Genomic DNA, 26,332 nt, shown 5'->3' with positions numbered 1-26,332 from the left:
AGGTTGGCGAATGTGTGTGAATGTTTGATATTTAGGCTTTTCCTTATAAAACTTATGTACAGTATCTTATAGAGCAGTGTCGGCACTGCCGATTGTATCATGCCAAAGCCTAATTGTTCCATTTATTGTAATAATGTATAGTCCTTCGGTTAGATAAGTTTAATACTAAAGCTGGTTGGTAAACATCGTGTAGATTACTTACATTCGTGTGACGGATGTTTCTGTACAAGAAGTTTCCTTAGGTAATTGATACTGAAGAAAGGTTCATTTGAAAAATTGATTTGAGCTCCGATTTAGAATATTTGTTGATTATTTGTACGTTCACTATATTCGAATCCGCGTTTTTTAAGCTGTAACCCATTTACGTTACTTAATAATGTGTATACACCGCCGGAGTTCTTGTTCAAAAGTTCACTCATGTTCACACCACTTGATAATGGTTATAGAAGGAACGAAACGTCGTCGCTTCTCCATCTTCTGAGTTCTAGGAATTGGTCATCATATCTTAACTCATGTTCCCCATATATTGTATTTTATTCAAGTGTATTTTATTCTGGAAATTTTGTCATAGGTTAATATTTCGATAGCAGTTACATAGAACAGGCGCTATGTCCAAGCCCTGTGTTCTTGATTCCTGTTTGAAAATGCCGTATATCTGTCATCTAATCTAATCCTGATATTGTGTAAATATACTTTTTTGTTTATACTTTAAATGCAATTTGCAATGTATTGTGTTAATTTTTTTGTTAGTTTTGGCGAGACAAAGCTATTGCAGTGAATTTGTTCAATGTTAACACTGACCTTAATTTTTTTGTTAGTGTTCCATGACTTTGGTTAAAGTTGAAATATTAATGTGCATGTAGGTACTTAACTGGTGGCCCACCTTAACCCAAATTTGTAGAAAGTTGAAATATTACTGTGCATGTAGGTACTTAACTGGTGGCCCACCTTAACCCAAATTTGTAGAAATGTCAAGTCAAATACACATTTATAATATCCTTTGTGTAGGCTAATATATACAATAATGATTATTTTCAGTAGTTTCAATTGCTTCTTTTTGTCGTTCCCTCAGGAAACACACGTTAAACTGCCACCGCATGAAGCCTGCGCTCTTCAGCGTCCTCTGTGAAATCAAGGAAAAAACAGGTAAGAATAATTTGTTGTACTTTGCTGTGAAGTTTGAGGCAGGCGTGTTTAGTGGTATCAAACTGGGAAGTTGTGGGCGATGAGTCGCAATAACGTGGCTAAAGTAAATTGACCAGACCACACACTAGAAGGTGAGGGGACGACGACATTTCAGTCCGTCCTGGACCATTCTCAAGTCGATTGTCGACTTGAGAATGGTCCAGGACGGACCGAAACGTGGTCGTCCCCTCACCTTCTAGTGTGTGGTCTGGTCAACTTAGTGGGAAGTTACTATGCGGGACTTGATTGGGCTGGATTCTGGACTTTCAGTTGCAAACCCGACCGAAACCATTGTTGTTCTTTATTAAGGTGAATACTGTAGTAGATAATACTAAGAACTCGAGTATTGTAATGGCGTGAGTTTGTGGCATTCCGTCAATATATTCACTGGGTGGAACACGACAGAGGAACAGAAGCAAGAGTTTGTGTGTGTGTGTGTGTGTGTGTGTGTGTGTGTGTGTGTGTGTGTGTGTGTGTGTGTCCCTCTCTCATACACCGGCTTTCTTCTTGTTGTATAATAAATCAGTTTTATGACGCGACATGCTGTTGCAGATTACTGGGGGGGGGGGGGCGAATTATGGTGATATTCATACTGTGATCGTGTGGCGATGTACTACTCGATCCCTCATCCAAAATTGCCATATAAAGTGAAAATATATCGGGGCAGATCTGGAATCCACCCTCTCGGATCAGGTGGAATAGTTATGGCATGTATATCATGATCGGCGGGCAAGGTACACTGTAATAACTCAAGCAGAATTACAAACGTGATAAACTATATTGTAAATCGAAAACGTGCCAAGCGTTAAATAGACCTGGTTAGGTGGAAACGCTGCCGTAAAACGTGGCGGAGTTGTCTTCGTGCTGCCACTGTGATCGCCCACCGCGCTAAAATGCCTGTAATTCCTCCAGTTATTGCACAAATAACGTTGCTCTTAGCCAGTTGTGTTCTAAGGACCAAGCTCTGTATTATTGTACGGCAAGCCGGAGAGAAGCCGAGCATAGAGAAAATACTTCGTATCCCGGTGAAAGAAAGAGTTGATGGTGTTAGGCTATCTACCTGGTATTAGGCGACATGCTATGGTTACGGTAAAATAAATACATATATTTAATTATTTTTGACGTTTAGGATAGGTTTGATTTAATCATTATTAATGCAGCCTTTCTTGGCGTAAAAGTGTATACGCTGCGATGATAATTCTTGGGATATCACGAAAATTGTATTAATCCTAAATTATTACCGGAAACAAATTATACGGCTTTATTCCAAAACCTGCATTACAGATTCCACAATTATTCATATGTTTGTTATCGCTCAAAAGAAACGAAGTGGTTGAGGCAATTCAAATGTATAAGGAACTGCCAGGGTTTTTTAGTTTATTCCATAGTTTAGTTTAGTTTATTTGGGGCCGAGCGGACAGCACGCTGGACTTGTGATCCTGGGTTCGATCCCGGGCGCCGGCGAGAAACAATGGGCAGAGTTTCTTTCACCCTATGCCCCTGTTACCTAGCAGTAAAATAGGTACCTGGGTGTTAGTCAGCTGTCACGGGCTGCTTCCTGGTGGATAAGGCCTGGTCGAGGACCGGGCCGCGGGGACACTAAAGCCCCGAAATCATCTCAAGATAACCTCAAGATAACGGCACCCTCGTGCTCTTGCAGTTAAATGAACTAAGACAAACTGATTAGTTGCGGATCAAATAATGATACTTTTAACATTCAATTTTGCGATTAATTGGTGAATTGGCGAAGGCCTAGTCTGAGTCTGATAATAGTTATTGGCGGTTCCAGCAATACTACCAGTCTACTGGGTGGAATTAAAAGGTGGAACTTTTTGTAGATGGTATCCCACGATACCATTTACAGCAAGAGCGAGGACTGTAGCATGGACCAGCTTTCTAACGTTGTCTTTGGTAAGAAATATGTATTTTACATTTATAATGGCGGCGGCGATGTGTCAACCTCTGCTACATGTATTTAGTGATGTTAGAAAACCTGCGCTAATTTAAGAGAGAATAATGCCTTGAAATATGGGTGTTGCTGTGAAAGATATGTCGTGGTAATGACTGCTGAAAGCTCGCCGTAGCCTAGCGGAAGCAAATTACGAATTAAATATTTTACAAGAGGAAGATTTTATTTGTTGTTGGGTTTGTTCGGTTGGAAGTTAGTTTGTACTAAGTAAAACCTTACAGAATAGACAGTCTATTTTAAAGATATGCGTAAGACGTTGTGTGGTTTTCTGAGGTGGGGGCAGGGCGAGATGTACTCGCCTAGTACTCACCTAGTTGTGTTTGCGGGGGTTGAGCTCTGGCTCTTTGGTCCCGCCTCTCAACCGTCAATCAACAGGTGAGATGTGTGTTTACTAGTTGTGTTTTTGCGGGGGTTGAGCTTTGCTCTTTCGGCCCGCCTCTCAACTGTCAATCAACTGTTTACTAACTACTTTTTTTTTTCACACCACACACACACACCCCAGGAAGCAGCCCGTGACAGCTGACTAACTCCCAGGTACCTATTTACTGCTAGGTAACAGGGGCACTTAGGGTGAAAGAAACTTTGCCCAATTGTTTCTGCCTCGTGCGGGAATCGAACCCGCGCCACAGAATTACGAGTCCTGCGCGCTATCCACCAGGCTACGAGGCCCCTTGCTCGTGTGTGTGTGTGTGTGTGTGTGTGTTTGTATTCGTGGAAAAGCCTATCACAAAGTCAACCTTAGTGGGAATAATCCGGCAACAGTCTGGATTGAAAAGCTTTGGCATTTTGCTTCCATAGTATTTTTACTTTAAGGTCTCGTGACTGGCCAAATCTGACATTACTAGACAATAAAACATTTTGGTGTGTAGAAAATGTGCAAAGCAGGAAATCGCCAGGCCGTTCTCACGATTTGACAAACATTTAATTTATACCCATTTGCCTAAGCAAATGGGGAGGGAGGATTATACTGATGCACCTAACTCGAGTGATGTCGATGGCCATTGGCCCGAGAAATTTCAAGTTTTAACGCCTGATTTTTACAAAAGATTAGCAGTCTCCGTGGTGTAGTGGTAAGACACTCGCCTGGCGTTCCGCGAGCGCTATGTCATGGGTTCGTATCCTGGCCGGGGGAGGATTTACTGGGCGCAATTCCTTAACTGTAGCCTCTGTTTAACGCAACAGTAAAATGTGTACTTGGATGAAAAAACGATTCTTCGCGGCAGGGGATCGTATTCCAGGGACCATAGGATTAAGGACTTGCCCGAAACGCTACGCGTACTAGTGGCTCTACAAGAATGTAACAACTCTTGTATATATCTCAAAAAAAAGCAACTTGATGCGCTTAGAGTCATAGTGTACACATACACTTCACATTAAGTACTGTGTGATGATGATTTTGGAGACGAGAGCAGTGACGGGATGCGAGAGAAGAATGAATGTGTACATTGCTGTAGTGAGAAGAGCCTCCCAGTAAGGCTGCCTTGGACCTTAGGGTCGGAGGTCCACCAAGGCTACTTAGAGCAGGCACACGTAGCCGAAAAACGAGAACGGGCGCAATTTTGAGTTTCATGCACGTAATAAACTAGTACCTGCTTGATGGGGTTCTGGGAGTTCTACTCCCCCAAGCCCGGCCCGAGGCCAGGCTTGACTTGTGAGAGCTTGGTCCACCAGGCTGTTGCTTGGTTGAAGGGTCAGTCTCTCTAGCCTAATAGTCTTAAACGGCCCTGCAGCTGTATTAAGTTTTATGAAGACAAATTATTCAGAACCCCCTCCCCTTCCCCGAGGCCTGGTCGAAGACCGGGTCATGGGAACGCTAAGCCCCGAAATAATTGCAAGATAACCTCCCCACACACACACACACAAACAGCCCTTTGTAATGTGAAACAGCATTTCACGTTTCAGATTTCTATAATTCTAACCAAGGCTAATCGCCAATAACGAATTTTATACAAGTTTGCCAGTTAATTATCCTAGAATAACAGAATTTGTTCAGAACATTGTAGTAAATTGTTGCTTTATAGGAATATAATGTCTAAATAATACACTTAAATTCGGGACTGTGATGTTTACCAAATGTTACTGTAGAAACATTGGAAAAGTAAACAAAAAAATTATTATACATGTAAATTCGGTCTGAAACATTTATAAAAATATATATTTTTATAATTATTGATTGCTATATGTTAACTATAACGTTAAATATTGTCAAATATAAACGTAGTAGTAGGCATCCATCAGTCTATGGAGTTAGGGTAGGTTGATATGGAGGAGAAGCTGTTACCCATGCAGCAGGTCCCACCCCCTCTCCACGGCGCCGAAAATCTCCAATGGAAAGGCAAACGATATATGGAATTTTTGGGTTATAGTTGGAGGTGCAACCTATCCTGCTAATAGAACGTCGCATTTTGGACGTATGCTCTACCAAAGGGTAAAAATTGTCGTACTGGAAAAGGGTAGCGGCTCGCGAAATTGGCAACAGGGCCCGTTTTCTGTTTTGGGTCCTCTGGTAGGTTAGGATAAGGGCACTTTAGTACGACCCCTGGCGAGGCAGGAGCGCCGACTAGCGGGGCCCCTGGCGAGGCAGGAGCGCCGACTAGCGGGGCCCCTGGCGAGGCAGGAGCGCCGACTAGCGGGGCCCCTGGCGAGGCAGGAGCGCCGACTAGCGGGCCCCTAGCGAGGCAGGAGCGCCGACTAGCGGGCCCCTGGCGAGGCAGGAGCGCCGGCTATCGGGCCCCTGGCGAGGCAGGAGCGCCGGCTATCGGGCCCCTGGCGAGGCAGGAGCGCCGGCTATCGGGCCCCTGGCGAGGCAGGAGCGCCGGCTACCGGGCCCCTGGCGAGGCAGGAGCGCCAGCTACCGGGCCCCTGGCGAGGCAGGAGCGCCAGCTACCGGGCCCCTGGCGAGGCAGGAGCGCCAGCTACCGGGCCCCTGGCGAGGCAGGAGCGCCAGCTACCGGGCCCCTGGCGAGGCAGGAGCGCCAGCTACCGGGCCCCTGGCGAGGCAGGAGCGCCAGCTACCGGGCCCCTGGCGAGGCAGGAGCGCCGACTAGCGGGCCCCGGGCGAGGCAGGAGCGCCGACTAGCGGGGCCCCCTGGCGAGGCAGGAGCGCCGACTAGCGGGGCCCCCTGGCGAGGCAGGAGCGCCGACTAGCGGGCCCCCTGGCGAGGCAGGAGCGCCGACTAGCGGGCCCCCTGGCGAGGCAGGAGCGCCGACTAGCGGGCCCCCTGGCGAGGCAGGAGCGCCGACTAGCGGGCCCCCTGGCGAGGCAGGAGCGCCGACTAGCGGGCCCCCTGGCGAGGCAGGAGCGCCGACTAGCGGGCCCCCTGGCGAGGCAGGAGCGCCGACTAGCGGGCCCCCGGGCGAGGCAGGAGCGCCGACTTAGCGGGCCCCCTGGCGAGGCAGGAGCGCCGACTAGCGGGCCCCCTGGCGAGGCAGGAGCGCCGACTAGCGGGCCCCCTGGCGAGGCAGGAGCGCCGACTAGCGGGCCCCCTGGCGAGGCAGGAGCGCCGGCTAGCGGGCCCCTGGCGAGGCAGGAGCGCCGGCTAGCGGGCCCCTGGGGAGGCAGGAGCGCCGGCTAGCGGGGCCCCTGGCGAGGCAGGAGCGCCGGCTAGCGGGGCCCCTGGCGAGGCAGGAGCGCCGGCTAGCGGGGCCCCTGGCGAGGCAGGAGCGCCGGCTAGCGGGGCCCCTGGCGAGGCAGGAGCGGTGGCTAGCGGGGCCCCTGGCGAGGCAGGAGCGCCGGCTAGCGGGGCCCTGGCGAGGCAGGAGCGCCGGCTAGCGGGGCCCTGGCGAGGCAGGAGCGCCGGCTAGCGGGGCCCCCTGGCGAGGCAGGAGCGCCGACTAGCGGGGCCCCCTGGCGAGGCAGGAGCGCCGACTAGCGGGCCCCCTGGCGAGGCAGGAGCGCCGACTAGCGGGCCCCCTGGCGAGGCAGGAGCGCCGACTAGCGGGCCCCCTGGCGAGGCAGGAGCGCCGACTAGCGGGCCCCCTGGCGAGGCAGGAGCGCCGACTAGCGGGCCCCCTGGCGAGGCAGGAGCGCCGACTAGCGGGCCCCCTGGCGAGGCAGGAGCGCCGACTTAGCGGGCCCCCTGGCGAGGCAGGAGCGCCGACTAGCGGGCCCCCTGGCGAGGCAGGAGCGCCGACTAGCGGGCCCCCTGGCGAGGCAGGAGCGCCGACTAGCGGGCCCCCTGGCGAGGCAGGAGCGCCGGCTAGCGGGCCCCTGGCGAGGCAGGAGCGCCGGCTAGCGGGCCCCTGGCGAGGCAGGAGCGCCGGCTAGCGGGGCCCCTGGCGAGGCAGGAGCGCCGGCTAGCGGGGCCCCTGGCGAGGCAGGAGCGCCGGCTAGCGGGGCCCCTGGCGAGGCAGGAGCGCCAGCTAGCGGGGCCCCTGGCGAGGCAGGAGCGCCGGCTAGCGGGGCCCTGGCGAGGCAGGAGCGCCGGCTAGCGGGGCCCTGGCGAGGCAGGAGCGCCGGCTAGCGGGCCCCTGGCGAGGCAGCAGCGCCGACTAGCGGGCCCCTGGCGAGGCAGGAGCGCCGGCTAGCGGGCCCCTGGTGAGGCAGGAGCGCCGGCTAGCGTAGCATATTTACCTGCGGTGGTGGCGGGCCCCTGGCGAGGCAGGAGCGCCGGCTGCCTCCCCGCCGCCGCCACCACCGCTGTCTCCCTGCCATGCCGCACCACTCTCACTGATGGCTGCAGCGCTCAGTTGGCGTGGCCTAATACCTCCTCTATATGTTCACTCCTGTTCCTCATCTCCTACAGCCTCTTACGTGGCCCACTAGGCCTACCCGGACCACTAGGCCTACCCGGCCTTTTGACTTACAATGTCATCTTTCCATGTTAAACATTACTGTATATACTCCTGTTACCTAGCAGTAAAATAGGTACCTGGGTGTTAGTCAGCTGTCACGGGCTGCTTCCTGGGGGTAGAGGCCTGGTGGAGGACCGGGCCGCGGGGACACTAAAAAGCCCCGAAATCATCTCAAGATAACCTCAAGATATACAACGAATCCTAGAAGCATGACGTCCGCTTCAGGATTACGCACTCTGATTAAGCTAAAACTTGAGCTTGTGTAAGGTGGAGGAGGACTCGAGACTCGGGCGGCGTTCATGGGTCGAACTCGGCCACCAGACTTATTTACCCTTACCCGAAAATTCAAGAAAATTACACAGGTGTTGTTTATGAGCGTGTAAGCTTCTCAAGGTGCAGGCTGTTGTCTGATACTCGAGGCAGAGAAGCAGCACCGCTGTGCTCACCCTTGTTGCCCGCTGGAAATGCAACACGCGGGGGACGCCCCTGGCGAGGCAGAGATGTGTTTGGGTTTGCTAGGTTGTCGTGGTTGGCATCAATTATGCACCAAGAGCATTTTTACTGGCGCGCGCGCGCGCACACCCAGCATTTGTACGCAGTAACATCGTCATTTTTATTATTAATATTACGTAGTATTTTCATTATTTTTTTGTACGTAATCCATTTTTTTTCTAACATAAATTGGCTAATTTGTTGTACTAAAAATAAAAATAGATGGTAAATAAGCTTGTAGAATATTAGGAGTAGTGTGGTTGATGATTGAAGTATTGATTGTGTTGAAGCGAAGCTGAGGTGTTGCCAAAGCTTCCTGAGGGGGGGGGGGGGGACACGGATGCGTTTGCGTCATGCGTTTTCGCGTTGCCTCTCTTCGTCCCACTAGTAAATTCCATTTATTAATGCAGTTATCGCATTCTTCCGCGCCCGCCCGCCGCAATTAAATGTGTTTTGCGCTCAAGTTTAATGCGATTACTTCGCCAGAGTTCTTGAAAGTAGCGTCAACGTTCACGTGTTTAACAAGAGGGAAGAGAAAACTTGGAAACTGAGCCTTGGTTGCAGGCGTTCCCCGCGTGGGTTAGTTCACACCCCCCCCCCCCCTGCTAGCTGTGCTCCCACGGGCCGTACTTGTAGGGAGGGGGAGTGTTGCCAGAGTTGGGGCTCTCCCATGTAGGGGGGTTGGTGCTCCCATGTAGGGGGGGTTGGTGCTCCCACGGGCCGTACTTGTAGGGAGGGGGAGTGTTGCCAGAGTTGGGGCTCTCCCATGTAGGGGGGTTAGTGCTCCCATGTAGGGGGGGGGTTAGTGCTCCCATGTAGGGGGGTTGGTGCTCCCATGTAGGGGGGTTGGTGCTCCCACGGGCCGTACTTGTAGGGAGGGGGAGTGTTGCCAGAGTTGGGGCTCTCCCATGTAGGGGGGTTGGTGCTCCCATGTAGGGGGGGTTGGTGCTCCCATGTAGGGGGGTTGGTGCTCCCATGTAGGGGGGTTGGTGCTCCCATGTAGGGGGGGTTGGTGCTCCCATGTAGGGGGGTTGGTGCTCCCATGGGCCGTACTTGTAGGGAGGGGGAGTGTTGCCAGAGTTGGGGCTCTCCCATGTAGGGGGGTTGGTGCTCCCATGTAGGGGGGGTTGGTGCTCCCATGTAGGGGGGGTTACTGCCAGAGTTAGTTCTCTCCCATATAGGGGGGTTAGTGCTAGAGGTAGTCCTCTCCCATGTAGGGGGAGTGTTGCCAGAGTTGGGGCTCTCCCATGTAGGGGGAGTGTTGCCAGAGTTAGGGCTCTCCCATGTAGGGGGGTTAGTGCTCCCATGTAGGAAGAGTGTTGCCAGAGTTGGGGCTCTCCCCTGTAAGGGGTTAGTGCTCCCATGTAGGGGGAGTGTTGCCAGAGTTAGTCCTCTCCCATGTAGGGGGGTTATTGCCAGAGTTAGTCCTCTCCCATGTAGGGGGGTTATTGCCAGAGTTAGTCCTCTCCCATGTAGGGGGGTTATTGCCAGAGTTAGTCCTCTCCCATGTAGGGGGGTTATTGCCAGAGTTGGGGCTCTCCCATGTAGGGGGTTATTGCCAGAGTTGGGGCTCTCCCATGTAGGGGGTTATTGCCAGAGTTAGTCCTCTCCCATGTAGGGGGGTTATTGCCAGAGTTGGGGCTCTCCCATGTAGGGGGTTATTGCCAGAGTTGGGGCTCTCCCATGTAGGGGGTTATTGCCAGAGTTAGTCCTCTCCCATGTAGGGGGGTTATTGCCAGAGTTGGGGCTCTCCCATGTAGGGGGTTATTGCCAGAGTTGGGGCTCTCCCATGTAGGGGGTTATTGCCAGAGTTGGGGCTCTCCCATGTAGGGGGTTATTGCCAGAGTTGGGGCTCTCCCATGTAGGGGGTTATTGCCAGAGTTGGGGCTCTCCCATGTAGGGGGTTATTGCCAGAGTTAGTCCTCTCCCATGTAGGGGGTTATTGCCAGAGTTGGGGCTCTCCCATGTAGGGGGTTATTGCCAGAGTTGGGGCTCTCCCATGTAGGGGGTTATTGCCAGAGTTGGGGCTCTCCCATGTAGGGGGTTATTGCCAGAGTTAGTCCTCTCCCATGTAGGGGGGTTATTGCCAGAGTTGGGGCTCTCCCATGTAGGGGGGTTATTGCCAGAGTTAGTCCTCTCCCATGTAGGGGGGTTATTGCCAGAGTTGGGGCTCTCCCATGTAGGGGGTTAGTGCCCCCATGTAGGGGGGATTGTTGCCAGAGTTAGTCCTCTCCCATGTAGGGTGGTTATTGCCAGAGTTAGTCCTCTCCCATGTAGGGGGTTAGTGCTCCCATGTAGGGGGAGTGTTGCCAGAGTTAGGGCTCTCCCATGTAGGGGGTTAGTGCTCCCATGTAGGGGGAATGTTGCCAGAGTTAGGGCTCTCCCATGTAGGGGGAGTGTTGCCAGAGTTAGGGCTCTCCCATGTAGGGGGTTAGTGCTCTCATGTATGGGGAGTGTTGCCAGAGTTAGGGCTCTCCGCTCAATTCCCCAAGTGCAGGCGAGGAGTCACAATAACGTGGCTGAAGTATATTGACCAGACCACACACTACAGGGTGAGGGGACGACGACGTTTCGGTGTTCTGGACCACAATCGACTTGAGAATGGTCCAGGACGGACCGAAGCGTCGTCGTCCCTTTACCTTCTAGTGTGTGGCCTGGTCAACACTCAGTTCCCCAAGTTTCCCAAGAGCTCAGTTTCCTCAGTGCCAGTTCTGGGGCTTTACCACCACCTCACATCAGACGTTGGCAAGGGTCCACACTATGTACGTCAATCTGAATCTTGAGTCACTATGAATCTTGAATCACTACAGTACTGTGTCATCCTCTGCCGATGACACTAAGATTCTCATGGGGGTAGACAGTATGGGAGGACTCTGCTCACCTCCGGTCGGCCGAGCGGACAGCACGCTGTACTTGTGATCCTGTGGTCCTGGGTTCGATCCCAGGCGCCGGCAAGAAACAATGGGCAGAGTTTCTTTCACCCTATGCCCCTGTTACCTAGCAGTAAAATAGGTACATGGGTGTTAGTCAGCTGTCACGGGCTGCTTCCTGGGGGTGGAGGCCTGGTCGAGGACCGGGCCGCGGGGACACTAAAAAGCCCCGAAATCATCTCAAGATAACCTCAAGATAACCTCCCATGTAGGGGGTTAGTGCTCCCATGTAGGGGGAATGTTGCCAGAGTTAGGGCTCTCCCATGTAGGGGGTTAGTGCTCCCATGTAGGGGGAATGTTGCCAGAGTTAGGGCTCCCATGTAGGGGGTTAGTGCTCCCATGTAGGGGGAGTGTTGCCAGAGTTAGGGCTCCCATGTAGGGGGTTAGTGCTCCCATGTAGGGGGAATGTTGCCAGAGTTAGGGCTCTCCCATGTAGGGGGTTAGTGCTCCCATGTAGGGGGAATGTTGCCAGAGTTAGGGCTCCCATGTAGGGGGTTAGTGCTCCCATGTAGGGGGAGTGTTGCCAGAGTTAGGGCTCTCCCATGTAGGGGGTTAGTGCTCCCATGTAGGGGGAGTGTTGCCAGAGTTAGGGCTCTCCCATGTAGGGGGTTAGTGCTCCCATGTAGGGGGAATGTTGCCAGAGTTAGGGCTCTCCCATGTAGGGGGTTAGTGCTCCCATGTAGGGGGAGTGTTGCCAGAGTTAGGGCTCTCCCATGTAGGGGACCCGAATAATCACTATTTTGGCGCGCCCATTTGTATCAAGTTTTGTAGTGAAGACTCAATACGCGTTTTCTGAAAGTATGGATTTTTGTTAAATCCGGTGCGAGGGCAAATCCTAAAAATAAAAGTCTTCCCGGGGACGCTTTTTAAAATTAAAATTTAATGACTACTATAGCAACATAAATATTGCGTTAGGATGTAGCAGGTTGATTGGTGGTCCTTCCCAAGCCTAGCTAGCGTAGGGGGTAGGCTAATTCTATTAAACTATTAGCATATTAGCCTATTATACTATTAGTCTATTAGCCTATTAATATAGGCTAATTCTATTAGTTATTTTTTCCCTTCATCCTTTTTCCCACTATATATTTTTTATAGGTTAACTTATATATAATAGATTTTTGTGTAGTTTATTGTATAATACACTGCTTATATCAAGTTTTCAGAATTTAGACATTTATTTTGCTCCTTCAGTTCAGGCAGCGCCTATTTTTAATCATCAGAACTGGTTAGCGGGATTTTGCATGTCCAAAAGCCGCATTAACACTTTCTGAATGTTCTTGTCGATGTGGGGGAAGGGTTTTGTAGAGTTAAAAGTGAAGTAGGCCGCATATGATAGCCGGTGGAGATGTAGGTCAGGCGAGGGCACCATCCCCCGCCGCCACAACCACCCTTTATTGCCTCGTAAAAACCACTCAATATTTGCTTGCCCGCCAAAATGTGGCCGGTCCTTAGCTCGACTGGTTTGTTTACATGCGCGCCGCCTTGTGGCTCCCGGCTGCATTTCTTATGTTTACATGCGCGCCGCCTTGTGGCTCCTGGCTGCATTTCTTATGTTTACATGCGCGCCGCCTTGTGGCTCCCGGCTGCATTTCTTATGTTTACATGCGCGCCGCCTTGTGGCTCCCGGCTGCATTTCTTATGTTTACATGCGCGCCGCCTTGTGGCTCCCGGCTGCATTTCTTATTTTTGTATTTGTTATTTATTTTTGATATGGAAGGTATGACAAGGTTTAAGTTTTGGAATTCTTTGACGTCAATGAAGACCTCCAGAACTTGGAGAAAGTGTATATGACGTTAGTTAAGGCGGAGTCTGAATATGTCGGAGTCTGAATATGTCGGAGTCTGAATGTGCCGGAGTCTGAATGTGCCGGAGTCTGAATGTGCCGGAGTCTGAATGTGCCGGAGTCTGAATGTGCCGGAGTCTGAATGTGCCGGAGTCTGAATGTGCCGGAGTCTGAATGTGCCGGAGTCTGAATGTGCCGGAGTCTGAATGTGCCGGAGTCTGAATGTGCCGGAGTCTGAATGTGCCGGAGTCTGAATGTGCCGGAGTCTGAATGTGCCGGAGTCTGAATGTGCCGGAGTCTGAATGTGCCGGGAGTCTGAATGTGCCGGGAGTCTGAATGTGCCGGGAGTCTGAATGTGCCGGGAGTCTGAATGTGCCGGGAGTCTGAATGTGCCGGGAGTCTGAATGTGCCGGGAGTCTGAATGTGCCGGGAGTCTGAATGTGCCGGGAGTCTGAATGTGCCGGGAGTCTGAATGTGCCGGGAGTCTGAATGTGTCGGGAGTCTGAATGTGTCGGGAGTCTGAATGTGTCGGGAGTCTGAATGTGTCGGGAGTCTGAATGTGTCGGGAGTCTGAATGTGTCGGGAGTCTGAATGTGTCGGGAGTCTGAGTGTGTCGGGAGTCTGAATGTGTCGGAGTCTGAATATGTCGGAGTCGGTCTTTGGCGGGAAACTGGTGTGTGGGTGGGAACAGATGACAGATCAATAATTTATTGCACGCTTATTTAATATATGAACACTTTCCTTCTAATTCTCCCAGTGGCCACACCACCATTCATCTACTGGGCTCGCCTTCGACACAATTTAATTTTGGGGGGTTTTGATATTTCATCGCAGACAGGTGATGGACTTCTTTAGGCTATCAGTATTGCATGAAACTATATCCCAGCAAGTTTTAAGAATCTTAGACATTTATACTGCTCCTTCAGTTTAGGCAGCGCCTATTTTTAATCATCAGAACTGGCTTGCGGGATTTTGCATGTTCAAAAGCCGCATTAACACTTTTTGAATGTACTTGTCGATGTGGGGGGTTTTGTAGAGTTAAAGATAATTTTACAAAATTCTCTGTACCCAGAGAATTTTATCAGCCTAAGTCATAGCTGTGTTTGTTTTCCCGCATCAAATATTTTTTCTTTTTAAGTAAAATGTAGCCATTGGCAAAGCTTCCACTTCAGCAGAACTTGTATAAGAGTTATTAGGCTTCCAGTGTATTGCTGTAAATGGCGTCCATGATCTTGAGTCGATGTTAGTCGATTATAACTGCCCATCCCTGGAAACACAAACCGAAACTGTCTCTATTTTCCGCTTGTTACAACTTGTAATAAAGTTGTTACATCTTGGCTTAACGTGTTTATGACGTATTAGAACGTTGTTACAACTTGCTATATTGGTTGTTATAACTGGTTAGGAGGTGTTAAAACTTGTTCGAACGTTGTACCAACGTCGTAGTTTCGGTGTGTGTTTGGCGGGATGTTTGTCTTGAAGACAGTTTCATGTTAAAAACGCGTTCCATGATGTGTGCGTCAAGCCTAGCCCCAGGCCGGGCTTAGGGAGTTGAAGAACTCTCAGAATCCCATCCAGGTACAATCCAGATTCCTGTGGCAGGTTAAGCACCGTTGGTTCTGTGTAGTGACTGGACAGGTACGCTGAGAGAGAATTCCATCAGCATCAAGGGTCCAAGACTTTTTAACACTCACAACATGAGGACATAACTGGCCGATCACTCACGGGTGTTCAAGAGAACTTTATAAACACTTGCAAACGATATCAGATCAACCAGGCTGTGAGGAGTTGCGTCTAAGAGCCTGGTTGTCTAGACCACCAACTAGGAAAGGGTAGAGATCGGGCCGCAGGGACGTTGTTCCCCGGAACCAACGCCAGGTAACCACAGGGGTGACCGCCCGGACAGCCTTACCCTTAACTAAGGGGAGGAGGGGGGGTGGATAAGCTTAAAAAGCTTACTGTCCAATGGTTATCAATATATTCCATTGAATTGCGGCACCAGTGATGGGAGTCATTGTGACGCCATGGCTATAATTTTAACAATTTGTTAAAAATTTGCATATGTATCTGAATACTTTATTTTATACCTTTTAATATCGCACTATCATAATTATTTTCTATCATAATTATATATATATATATATATATATATATATATATATATATATATATATATATATATATATATATATATATATATATATATGTCGTACCTAGTAGCCAGAACGCACTTCTTGGCCTACTATGCAAGGCCCGATTTGCCTAATTAGCCAAGTTTTCCTGAATTATTATATTTTCTCTATTTTTTTTCTTATGAAATGATAAAGCTACCCATTTCATTATGTATGAGGTTAATTTTTTTTATTGGAGTTAAAATTAACTTAGATATATGACCGAACCTAATCAACCCTACCTAACCTAACCTATCTTTATAGGTTAGGTTAGGTAGCCGAAAAAGTTAGGTTAGGTTAGGTTAGGTAGGTTAGGTCGTCGAAAAACAATTAATTCATGAAAACTTGGCTTATTAGGCAAATCGGGCCTTGCATAGTAGACCGAGAAGTGCATTCTGGCTACTAGGTACGACATATATATATATATATATATATATATATATATATATATATATATATATATATATATATATATATATATATATATATATATATATATATATATATATATATATGCGGAAAATCCACAGAGAAATATGAAATGAGGTGAACGTTTCGGCCCTGTTAAAGCCTTTGTCAACACCAGACTCAGACTTGAGTCTGGTGTTGACAAAGGCTTTAACAGGGCCGAAACGTTCACCTCATTTCATATTTCTCTGTGGATTTTCCGCATAAAATGATCAGTGTTTTGTGATCGTCAATTGCATATATATATATATATATATATATATATATATATATATATATATATATATATATATATATATATATATATATATATATATATATATAGCAGGACACAGAAAAGGACCTATGTAGCCTATGTAACTTACCTGCCAATGTGGGTGAGGGAGGGAGAGAATTATCAGAAATCGCCAAGCCATTACGAATATATAACACTGGGAAGAGGTCAGGATAAGGGTTTGGGATGGGACGGGGGGAAAGGAATGGTGCCCAACCACTTGTGGACGGTCTCGGGGGATTGAACGCTGACCTGCATGAAGCGAGACCGTCGCTCTACCGTCCAGTCCAAGTGGTTGGGGCAACGTTGGGTTAACTGTCGAATAATTTTCTGAATTATGTCGTATAATTTAAAAATTCTGAACTGTCGTGTAATTTTTAGAGTACCTTTGTGCGTGCTCTGCGACGGTGGCGTTTGGTGTGGGCAAGTAGAAGGGGTCGTCGCAGGTCTAGGGGACGCCGTCGGCCTTTATTACATCGTAAAAACCGCTCAATATCCCAAGACCGCTGGGATAGGGACCCCCCTAGAACCGCGTGCTTACTGTCTCCTAGATTATGGTGCCGTTTCTTTGGCTAGTCTGACCCTCTCTCTTTCTCTCTTCCTTACGTATCTTGAGGTTATCTTAGAGATGATTTCGAGGCTTAGTGTCCCCGCGGCCCGGTCCTCGACCAGGCCTCCACCCCCAGGAAGCAGCCCGTAGCAGCTGTCTAAATCCCAGGTACCTATTTACTGCTAGATAACATGGGACATCAGGGTGAAAGAAACATTTTGCCTATTTGGCTCCGCCTCCAAAAGGGATTGAACCCGGAACCTCAGGACTACGAATCCGAAGCGCTGTCCACCCAGCTATCAGGCGCCCTAAGTGATCATAAATACTCGTGTCGACGAATTTATCAATTATTTTTAGTGCATGTCGTATCATATTTTGTGATAAACGATGTTTCTTTGTTCCTAGTTAGATCTGGTTAGATTGTCTTAAAAAATATTTCTTGCAACTACACCATTATTTGTTTCAGTTAGCCTACGAATTGTCAGGGCGTGTTCTGGGGCCAGATTCACGAAGCAGTTACGCAAGCACTTACGAACGTGTACATCTTTCCTCAATCTTTGACGGCTTTGGTTACATTTATTAAACAGTTTACAAGCATGAAAACTTGCCAATCAACTGTTGTTATTGTTATAAACAGCCTCCTGGTGCTTCGGAGCTCATTAACTGTTTAATAATTGTAAACAAAGCCGCCAAAGATTGAGGAAAGATGGACAGGTTCGTAAGTGCTTGCGTAACTGCTTCGTGAATCTGGCCCCAGGTTCGTAAGTGCTTGCGTAACTGCTTCGTGAATCTGGCCCCCAGGTTCGTAAGTGCTTGCGTAACTGCTTCGTGAATCTGGCCCCTGGCCTTTGTGTAACAATGTTCAGTTATGCTACAGTGCAAGAGCTGTAACGGACTAGCGTTGTGAAGATCAGGTTCAGTCTGGGCTCGGGAGTAGAACTCCTCCCGAAACCATCTTCTGGGGCCAGATTCACGAAGCAGTTACGCAAGCACTTACGAACCTGTCCATCTTTTCTCAATCTTTGGCGGCTTTGTTTACAATTATTAAACAGTTAATGAGCCCCGAAGCACCAGGAGGCTGTTTATAACAATAACAACAGTTGATTGGCAAGTTTTCATGCTTGTAAACTGCTTAATAAATGTAACCAAAGCCGTCAAAGATTGAGGAAAGATGTACACGTTCGTAAGTACTTGCGTAACTGCTTCGTGACTGTTCATCTTTTCTCAATCTTTGGCGGCTTTGTTTACAATTATTAAACAGTTAATGAGCCCCGAAGCACCAGGAGGCTGTTTATAACAATAACAAGAGTTGATTGGCAAGTTTTCATGCTTGTAAACTGCTTAATAAATGTAGTCAAAGATTGAGGAAAGATGTACACGTTCGTAAGTACTTGCGTAACTGCTTCGTGACTGTTCATCTTTTCTCAATCTTTGGCGGCTTTGTTTACAATTATTAAACAGTTAATGAGCCCCGACGCACCAGGAGGCTGTTTATAACAATAACAACAGTTGATTGGCAAGTTTTCATGCTTGTAAACTGCTTAATAAATGTAACCAAAGCCGTCAAAGATTGAGGAAAGATGTACAGTTTCGTAAGTACTTGCCTAACTGGTTCGTGAACCTGGCCCCAGGTTATGATGAGCACATCAAGTCGGGTAATTTGTAGAATTTCCCGCTTGAATGATGAAAACTAAGCCACTACAAGAGGTGGCACAGGCATGAGTTAGTAGATGTTTGGAGTAATTGTGGTCTTAGGTCCGCGGGAGACATCTCCCGTCACGCAGGGTGCAGTCGCACCTCCACAGATCTCCAGTATCATCTATTGATACAGGTAATGGCTCAAAAGGGCCTCCACTTACGGGCTATTCATGCCCGTGCCACCTTTTGGGTGGCTTAATCTTCATCAATCAGTCAATCGGTCTTAGGTCCACGGGAGACATCTCCCGTCACGCAGGGTGCAGTCGCACCTCCACAGATCTCTAGTATCATCTATTGATACAGGTAATGGCTCAAAAGGGCCTCCACTTACGGGCTATTCATGCCCGTGCCATCTTGGGTGGCTTAACCTTCATCAATCAATCAATAATCTTAGGTCTTTGTTCAGTAGAACTATTAATATAGAAGGCTATGAATCTGATATTACAAATGGCGTATGTTACCTTCTAGTGAACGACAGCTTTTAATATTAGATCTATCGCCTGGTTGATCAGTCCAGCAACCAGGAGGCCTGGTCGACGACCGGGCCGCGGGGACGCTAAGCCCCGGAAGCACCTCAAGGTTCTATATTAACAGTTCTACTGTTACTTCGTGTAACATCTTGAAGTGTGCCTGGGCCTAGTCTCCAGTTTCCCCGTTGTTGATGTTTTAAGATTCAGCTACTTGGAACCAAAAGTTGCAAGTAGCACGGGCTATGGTGAGCCCGTAGTGGACTTACATGGCACAGGAGCGGGGCAAGTAGCACGGGCTATGGTGAGGCCGTCGTGGACTTACCTGGCACAGGAGCGGAGCAAGTAGCACGGGCTATGGTGAGCCCGTAGCAGACTTACCGGGCACAGGAGCGGGGCAAGTAGCACGGGCTATGGTGAGCCCGTAGTGGACTTACATGGCACAGGAGCGGGGCAAGTAGCACGGGCTATGGTGAGCCCGTAGTGGACTTACCTGGCACAGGAGCGGGGCAAGTAGCACGGGCTATGGTGAGGCCGTAGTGGACTTACCTGGCACAGGAGCGGGGCAAGTAGCACGGGCTATGGTGAGCCCGTAGTGGACTTACCTGGCACAGGAGCGGGGCAAGTAGCACGGGCTATGATGAGCCCGTAGTGGACTTACCTGGCACAGGAGCGGAGCAAGTAGCACGGGCTATGGTGAGCCCGTAGCAGACTTACCGGGCACAGGAGCGGGGCAAGTAGCACGGGCTATGGTGAGCCCGTAGTGGACTTACCTGGCACAGGAGGGGCTGTAACTGAGTTTCCCCATGTAACGTAGCTATATGGCCTAGCCTAAAACCTTACCTTCCCCCCCCCCTCTCCTTCTCCCACCTTGACGTGGTGTATTTAATGTGCTGGTTTGCCAGTTTGAGACAATTAAGTGCGCGGTGTTTCCCCCAAGGGGGCCGTAAACCCATGGTTAGAAAGTTGGTCCGTACCGCCTTGCAGCCAACATTCCTCTCTGACTAGTCCCAGCTTGATGTAATCCTTGCTTTGTTTACCTTAAAACCGAAGTTTTCCAAATGCAAAAAGTTAATCACAGTGGGGGTTTTCAAGTCTTAATTACTTTAGTTGTAGCAGCATTGATCTCAAACATGATAGGAAGATTAAGGATGGAAAATTAATGATTAATTACGATGTATTTTGTAGTGTTGATGCAGTATTTACCTATTTAGAGGTTTATTATTGGAGATTAATTAAATATTTACCCATTTTATGGGTAAATGGGTACCTAGGTACCACCTAGGTACCTAGGTGGTACCTAGAGGTACCTAGGTAGAGGTACCACCTAGGTACCTCTACCTAGGTGGTACACAATCGACTTGAGAATGGTTCAGGACGGACCGAAACGTCGTCGTCCCTTCAACTTATAGTGTGTGGTCTGGTCAACATACCTCTACCTATTTCAGAGAGCTATTTAGAAATAGTCTGTTTAATATGTTAAAATAAGGCTAAAATGATAACGTCTGGAAATACCAATTAAAGTCTTCATAGCTCACTTGGACTCTCTTAGTAGCATTCCCATAATTGAATTTTGCATTTTCGTGGTGATATTAAAGAATTTTCTTAGAAACAGACAAGCACCTAGATGGGGATCTTGTGAGTTCTATTCCCCAAGTCTGGAGAGCGAATTATATTTTAGAGAATTATATATAGATGGTGTGTTTATGATTTAGGCTCCAGACTCTCTAATATTTTTTTTATTCATTAACATAGTGTACAGTAGTTAATTTAGTACTAGTTTAGTGTGGGGCTTTTAGTTAGGGCTAGATGAACAATATACCACCTATAATATACTATAACATAACTATATATATACTATATATGCGGAAAATCCACAGAGAAATATGAAATGAGGTGAACGTTTCGGCTTTGTTAAAGCCTTTGTCAACACCAGACTGACTCAAAAACAAAGGCAAAGTTGACAAAGGCTTTAACAAAGCCGAAACGTTCACCTCATTTCATATTTCTCTGTGGATTTTCCGCATAAAATGATCAGTGTTTTGTGATCGTCAATTGTATATACTATATATATAGGTATATATCACCACATAGCTCAGTCGATTAAGGCAGTGTCTGGGATGCTCCCGGACGCAGGTTCGAATCCTCGTCACGGTATATATCATATACCTGTAAGGTTTTTAATTTGATTTGTTCGTGTGTGTGTGTGTGTTGTAGTATTCACGGTACTGCACAAATAAATACAAAATGTTGCAATAAATTGGGCTTATGCCACGACAGAAACAAATATAAAAAATTTAATTGTTACAAGTCAAGCCTGGCCTCGGGCCGGGCTTGGGGAGTAGAAGAACTCCCAGAACCCCATCAACCAGGTATATGTGGGCCTGCGGGCCGCTCCAAGCAACAGCCTGGTGGACCAAACTCTCACAAGTCAAGCCTGGCCTCGGGCCGGGCTTGGGGAGTAGAAGAACTCCCAGAACCCCATCAACCAGGTATATGTGGGCCTGCGGGCCGCTCCAAGCAACAGCCTGGTGGACCAAACTCTCACAAGTCAAGCCTGGCCTCGGGCCGGGCTTGGGGAGTAGAAGAACTCCCAGAACCCCATCAACCAGGTATATGTGGGCCTGCGGGCCGCTCCAAGCAACAGCCTGGTGGACCAAACTCTCACAAGTCAAGCCTGGCCTCGGGCCGGGCTTGGGGAGTAGAAGAACTCCCAGAACCCCATCAACCAGGTATATGTGGGCCTGCGGGCCGCTCCAAGCAACAGCCTGGTGGACCAAACTCTCACAAGTCAAGCCTGGCCTCGGGCCGGGCTTGGGGAGTAGAAGAACTCCCAGAACCCCATCAACCAGGTATATGTGGGCCTGCGGGCCGCTCCAAGCAACAGCCTGGTGGACCAAACTCTCACAAGTCAAGCCTGGCCTCGGGCCGGGCTGTGGTGGGTATGTGGGCCTGCGGGCCGCTCCAAGCAACAGCCTGGTGGACCAAACTCTCACAAGTCAAGCCTGGCCTCGGGCCGGGCTGTGGTGGGTATGTGGGCCTGCGGGCCGCTCCAAGCAACAGCCTGGTGGACCAAACTCTCACAAGTCAAGCCTGGCCTCGGGCCGGGCTTGGGGAGTAGAAGAACTCCCAGAACCCCATCAACCAGGTCTCAAGCAGGTTAACAAAATTTTAAATTGGTACGGAAAATGTGAAAAATGTAAATTGTGCTACACAAGATTGATTTGTTTTCATATTTGTTAATTATTTCCGCGCATTGACCTGCTAACTAAAGATCCTTTGCCGTTTTTGACTGGTAGTATTTGCAGAAATTAAGCGAATGAGGGGTTGTGTTATATGCGAGGCTTGGGGGGGGGGAGGTATAGGTGCATCTAACCCTTTCCACCGCTCACGGGAGGAGTATCGGGTGCATAATAAAGAAAGGAATTGAATCGGGTGGTGTGTGTGTGTGTGTGTGTGTGTGTGTGTGTGTGTGTGTGTGTGTGTGTGTGTGTGTGTGTGTGTGTGTGTGTGTGTAGATAGGCTATGGCCGCCATAACCCAAGAACCAGCCAGCCAGCCAGCCGGGCCAGGACAGCCGGCCGACCCCAGGTGTGTGTGTGTGTGTGTGTGTGTGTGTGTGTGTGTGTGTGTGTGTGTGTGTGTGTGTGTAGATAGGCAGGCTATGGCCGCCATAACCCAAGAACCAGCCAGCCAGCCAGCCAGCCGGGCCAGGACAGCCGGCCGACCCCAGGTATGTTTAGCTCCGCCATGACGACCCGCTCGCTCCGGACAGACAGAAATATTGCTGCTATTACGACTCGACCCCCGGACTAGGTCACATATATCTCGCCCTCTTTGTCTTTTGTCTCAAGCTGCTAAGGTAGAAGGAGCTGTGGCTTTTGGGAGATGCAAGTTTTTTTATTTTTTGTTGCTGTGGGTGGGGGTGGGGGTGCTAGTTTTGCTGTGAGTGGTGGCTCATGGGGGGAGATTTTGCTGTGGGTGGTGGCTCATGGGGGGGGGAGATTTTGCTGTGGGTTGTGGCTCATGGGGAAGATTTTGCTGTGGGTGGTGGCTCATGGGGGGAGATTTTGCTGTGGGTGGTGGCTCATGGGGGGGGGAGATTTTGCTGTGGGTGGTGGCTCATGGGGAAGATTTTGCTGTGGGTGGTGGCTCATGGGGGAGATTTTGCTGTGGGTGGTGGCTCATGGGGGAGATTTTGCTGTGGGTGGTGGCTCATGGGGGAAGATTTTGCTGTGGGTGGTGGCTCTTGGGGGAGATTTTGCTGTGGGTGTTGGCTCATGGGGCAGATTTTGCTGTGGGTGGTGGCTCATGGGGGGAGATTTTGCTGTGGTTGGCGGTACAGTTGTTAACCAGGACGATAATACTAAGTCCAATGTTACCACACGTTCTCGCAGACTTAGCAATGTTACCAGCTGGTAAATGATGCCTCAAGGGAGTACTTTCTCCTGTCAGTTGATGCATCTTGGGTTAAGGCGATGACAGCTTTGGTCTTAAGGTGAACAGTTTGTGTGCTTATTCGTACAGTTCCCATAATCTTAAAGTTACACGTATGTTTATTGTGTTTTAAGTTGTGTTTGTGTATGCAACACCATCATGTGGCTTGAAGATTGTGATGATTGCTTTGCAAGATAACGTAGGAGGACAGTAATGTGTTGGTTGAGTCTGTTTTCACGCTGTGACAAGCCTCGAATTCCAAGTGGAACCTTCGAACTCGACTATCAATGTTTATTACTTCGTGAATTTAGTATCTCAAATATCACCAAAACCCCTCAATTTTGGGGGATGATTATTATTATAATTATGACTCCTATTATTATTATTTGTTTAGATACTAACAAGCTGAAGTGAGTGTGTGTGTGTGTGTGTGTGTGTGTGTGTGTGTGTGTGTGTGTGTGTGTGTGTGTGTGTGCGTGTGTGTGTGTGTGTGTGTGTGTGTGTGTGTGTGTGTGTGTGTGTGTGTGTGTGTGTGTGTGTGTGAGGGTTTGTTGGCTGGTGTTTACATGTGACTTACTCGCACCCAGAGAGGATCATTAGTTTCCAGTACAATAAAATATTTAAAGCGGCGTGGCCCATATGGAGGCCAGTAAACACGAGGGACCACAGCTTGGCGGGCGCGCGTAATTTTCCCGCCTTCGTAGCGCTTACAGTAAACATTGCCGCCTTTGTCATCCTACTTGCAATGCTTGCACACTTCAGTCATCTTTTCCCTATGCCTGCCATAGGCACGTGCATCGTGCCTATGGCAGGCATAGGGAATCGTGCCTACAGGCACGATTCCTGCCTGTAGGCAGGAATTCAGGTTAGGTTTTATTAGGTTAGGTTATAGGGTTATATGTAGGGCCACAGAAATTACACTATAGTCTAACATGCGAATTGATGACTAGTAGGCTTTTTTTTTGGGGGGGGGCACTTGGTGGATGTGGTGTACTCACTCACTTGTGTTTGCGGTGGTTGAGCTCTGGCTCTTTGGTCCCATCTCTCAACTGTCAATCAACTGGTGTACAGATTCTGGAGCCTACTGGGCTCTTATCATATCTGCATTTGAAACGGTATGAAGTCTACCTCCACCACATCATTGTTTAATGCATTCCATTTGTTAACTACTCTGACACTGAAAAAATACTTTTTAATGTCTGTGGCTCATCTAGGTAGTAAGTTTCCACCTGTGTCCCCTTGTTCGTGTTCCACCCGTGCTAAAGAGTTTGTCTTTGTCCACCCTGTCAATTCCCTTGAGAATTTTGTAGGTGGTTATCATGTCTCCCCTTTTGTGTGTGTGTGTGTGTGTACTCACCTAATTGTACTCACCTAATTGTGCTTGCGGGGGTTGAGCTTTGGCTCTTTGGTCCCGCCTCTCAACTGTCAATCAACTGGTGTACAGATTCCTGAGCCTACTGGGCTCTATCATACCTACATTTGAAACTGTGTATGGAGTCAGCCTCCACCACATCACTTCCTATGTGATGTGGTGGAGTGTGTGTGTGTGTGTGTGTGTGTGTGTGTGTGTGTGTGTGTGTGTGTGTGTGTGTGTGTGTGTGTGTGTGTGTGTATGTGTTATTGTCTGTTATGTTACTGGGTGCCTGTGTTATTGATCAAAGCCGGTTGATGTCCAGAGTTGAGCTATAGTAATGGACAGTGAGATCTGGATACCAGAATATAATTGATATAGATGTGATAGGGTAAATAGGTCACATAGAGGAGCAGGTTCGTATATTAGAAAGGAACTTGTATGTTCAGAGCATCTTGACTCAAAAAAATGAGGTGATGGAGATACTTGGAGCTAAAATACTCGAAACATGCCAAAAAAACTGATGAAATGAAAAGGGTTGTTCAATAAATTCAGTTTTAATAATACATGAACAAACTTGGAGAAAAGAAACAGAATTTGCAAACATTCAATGGGAAACCACGTTAAGTAACAACATTTCCACCTCAGGAATACAGCAGTTGTTGTCCGAAGTGTACCTTACCTTGAGGTTACCTTGAGGTGCTTCCGGGGCTTAGTGTCCCCGCGGCCCGGTCGTCGACCAGGCCTACAAGTCTGTTTAAAATATGTCCCTTTGTGGAAGGTGAGAAAGAGGACCAGGCTGGAAAGAGAACGAAGATGACACTGCAAAAGGAAAAAAAATGCTAAACAAAAAAGTGTAGCGAGTAGATTATCCCAATAATATACTCGCTCCAAATGTGTAGCGAGTAGATTATCCCAATAATATACTCGCTCCAAATGTGTAGCGAGTAGATTATCCCAATAATATACTCGCTCCAAATGTGTAGCGAGTAGATTATCCCAATAATATACTCGCTCCAAATGTGTAGCGAGTAGATTATCCCAATAATATACTCGCTCCAAATGCATTGTTAATATTCCTATCAACCTTTGGAGATGAATGAGGTGAGGCGTTGCCCGAGCAATACGGTGAGGAGTTGCCCGAGCATATAAGCAGCAGGATAGCAAACATTAACCAGAGTCTACTTTCAAGTGTGGTCTAGAGCAGACACTTGCGAGATACTGTACCGACGCTCAGTGCGCTCAACTCACACCAACGTATCACCTGTGTACTTCTGTATATTCGACCAAATATATATATATAGTATCTTAGTGTCTGTGTTTATTTGTCACCATACTTTACGTAACAATAGAACCGTTACAAAAGCAAACACAGAACATAAAAAACTCCTTCATAGAATTTTTTTTCAAGCAAAACATGACTATCCCAACAAAGAAAAAATTATTTAAACATTGGGATTAAAGAAATAAACCTGAGAGGCAATCATACCAGACTGAAGAAATGAAGTTTGGACAGAAAGTCATACATAAGATAAAGAACCCAAAATATTTCTTTAAATATTCGAAATCAAAATATAAAAGCTCCACTATCATTGGCCATATACTTACAAGTGAAGGTTCATACACAGAGATTGACAAAGAAATTAGTGAAATCCTAAAAGGCCAGAAGGAGACTGTTTTGCATCCCCAATAAACAACATGAAAGTTGAAGATCCGGACAACTTTATGAAAGATAACCAAAACCCCGACAATGTAATTGATATC

General features: G+C 48.4%; 1 protein-coding gene across 32 annotated transcripts in view; it reads left to right on the top strand.

The window, feature by feature from the left end:
• The window catches only part of exd (PBX homeobox extradenticle), a 734,009-nt gene that overhangs the window by 7,062 nt on the left and 700,615 nt on the right, over nt 1-26,332 (top strand). For all 32 annotated transcript variants that reach the window (XR_011228198.1, XR_011228195.1, XR_011228204.1 and 29 more), the window contains exon 2: nt 1,073-1,146. Coding sequence is in view for 13 of the 32 variants with exons in the window: in XM_069323340.1 (XP_069179441.1) it covers nt 1,073-1,146 (74 nt within the window). In the remaining 19 variants the exon portion in view is untranslated. The remainder of the gene's footprint in view (nt 1-1,072; nt 1,147-26,332) is intronic.

Source organism: Procambarus clarkii, chromosome 12 (genome assembly GCF_040958095.1).
Source record: "Procambarus clarkii isolate CNS0578487 chromosome 12, FALCON_Pclarkii_2.0, whole genome shotgun sequence".
Lineage (NCBI taxonomy): Eukaryota > Metazoa > Arthropoda > Malacostraca > Decapoda > Cambaridae > Procambarus > Procambarus clarkii.
The sequence above is the reverse complement of the archived record's forward strand: the minus strand, read 5'-3'. Positions and strand labels throughout refer to the sequence as shown.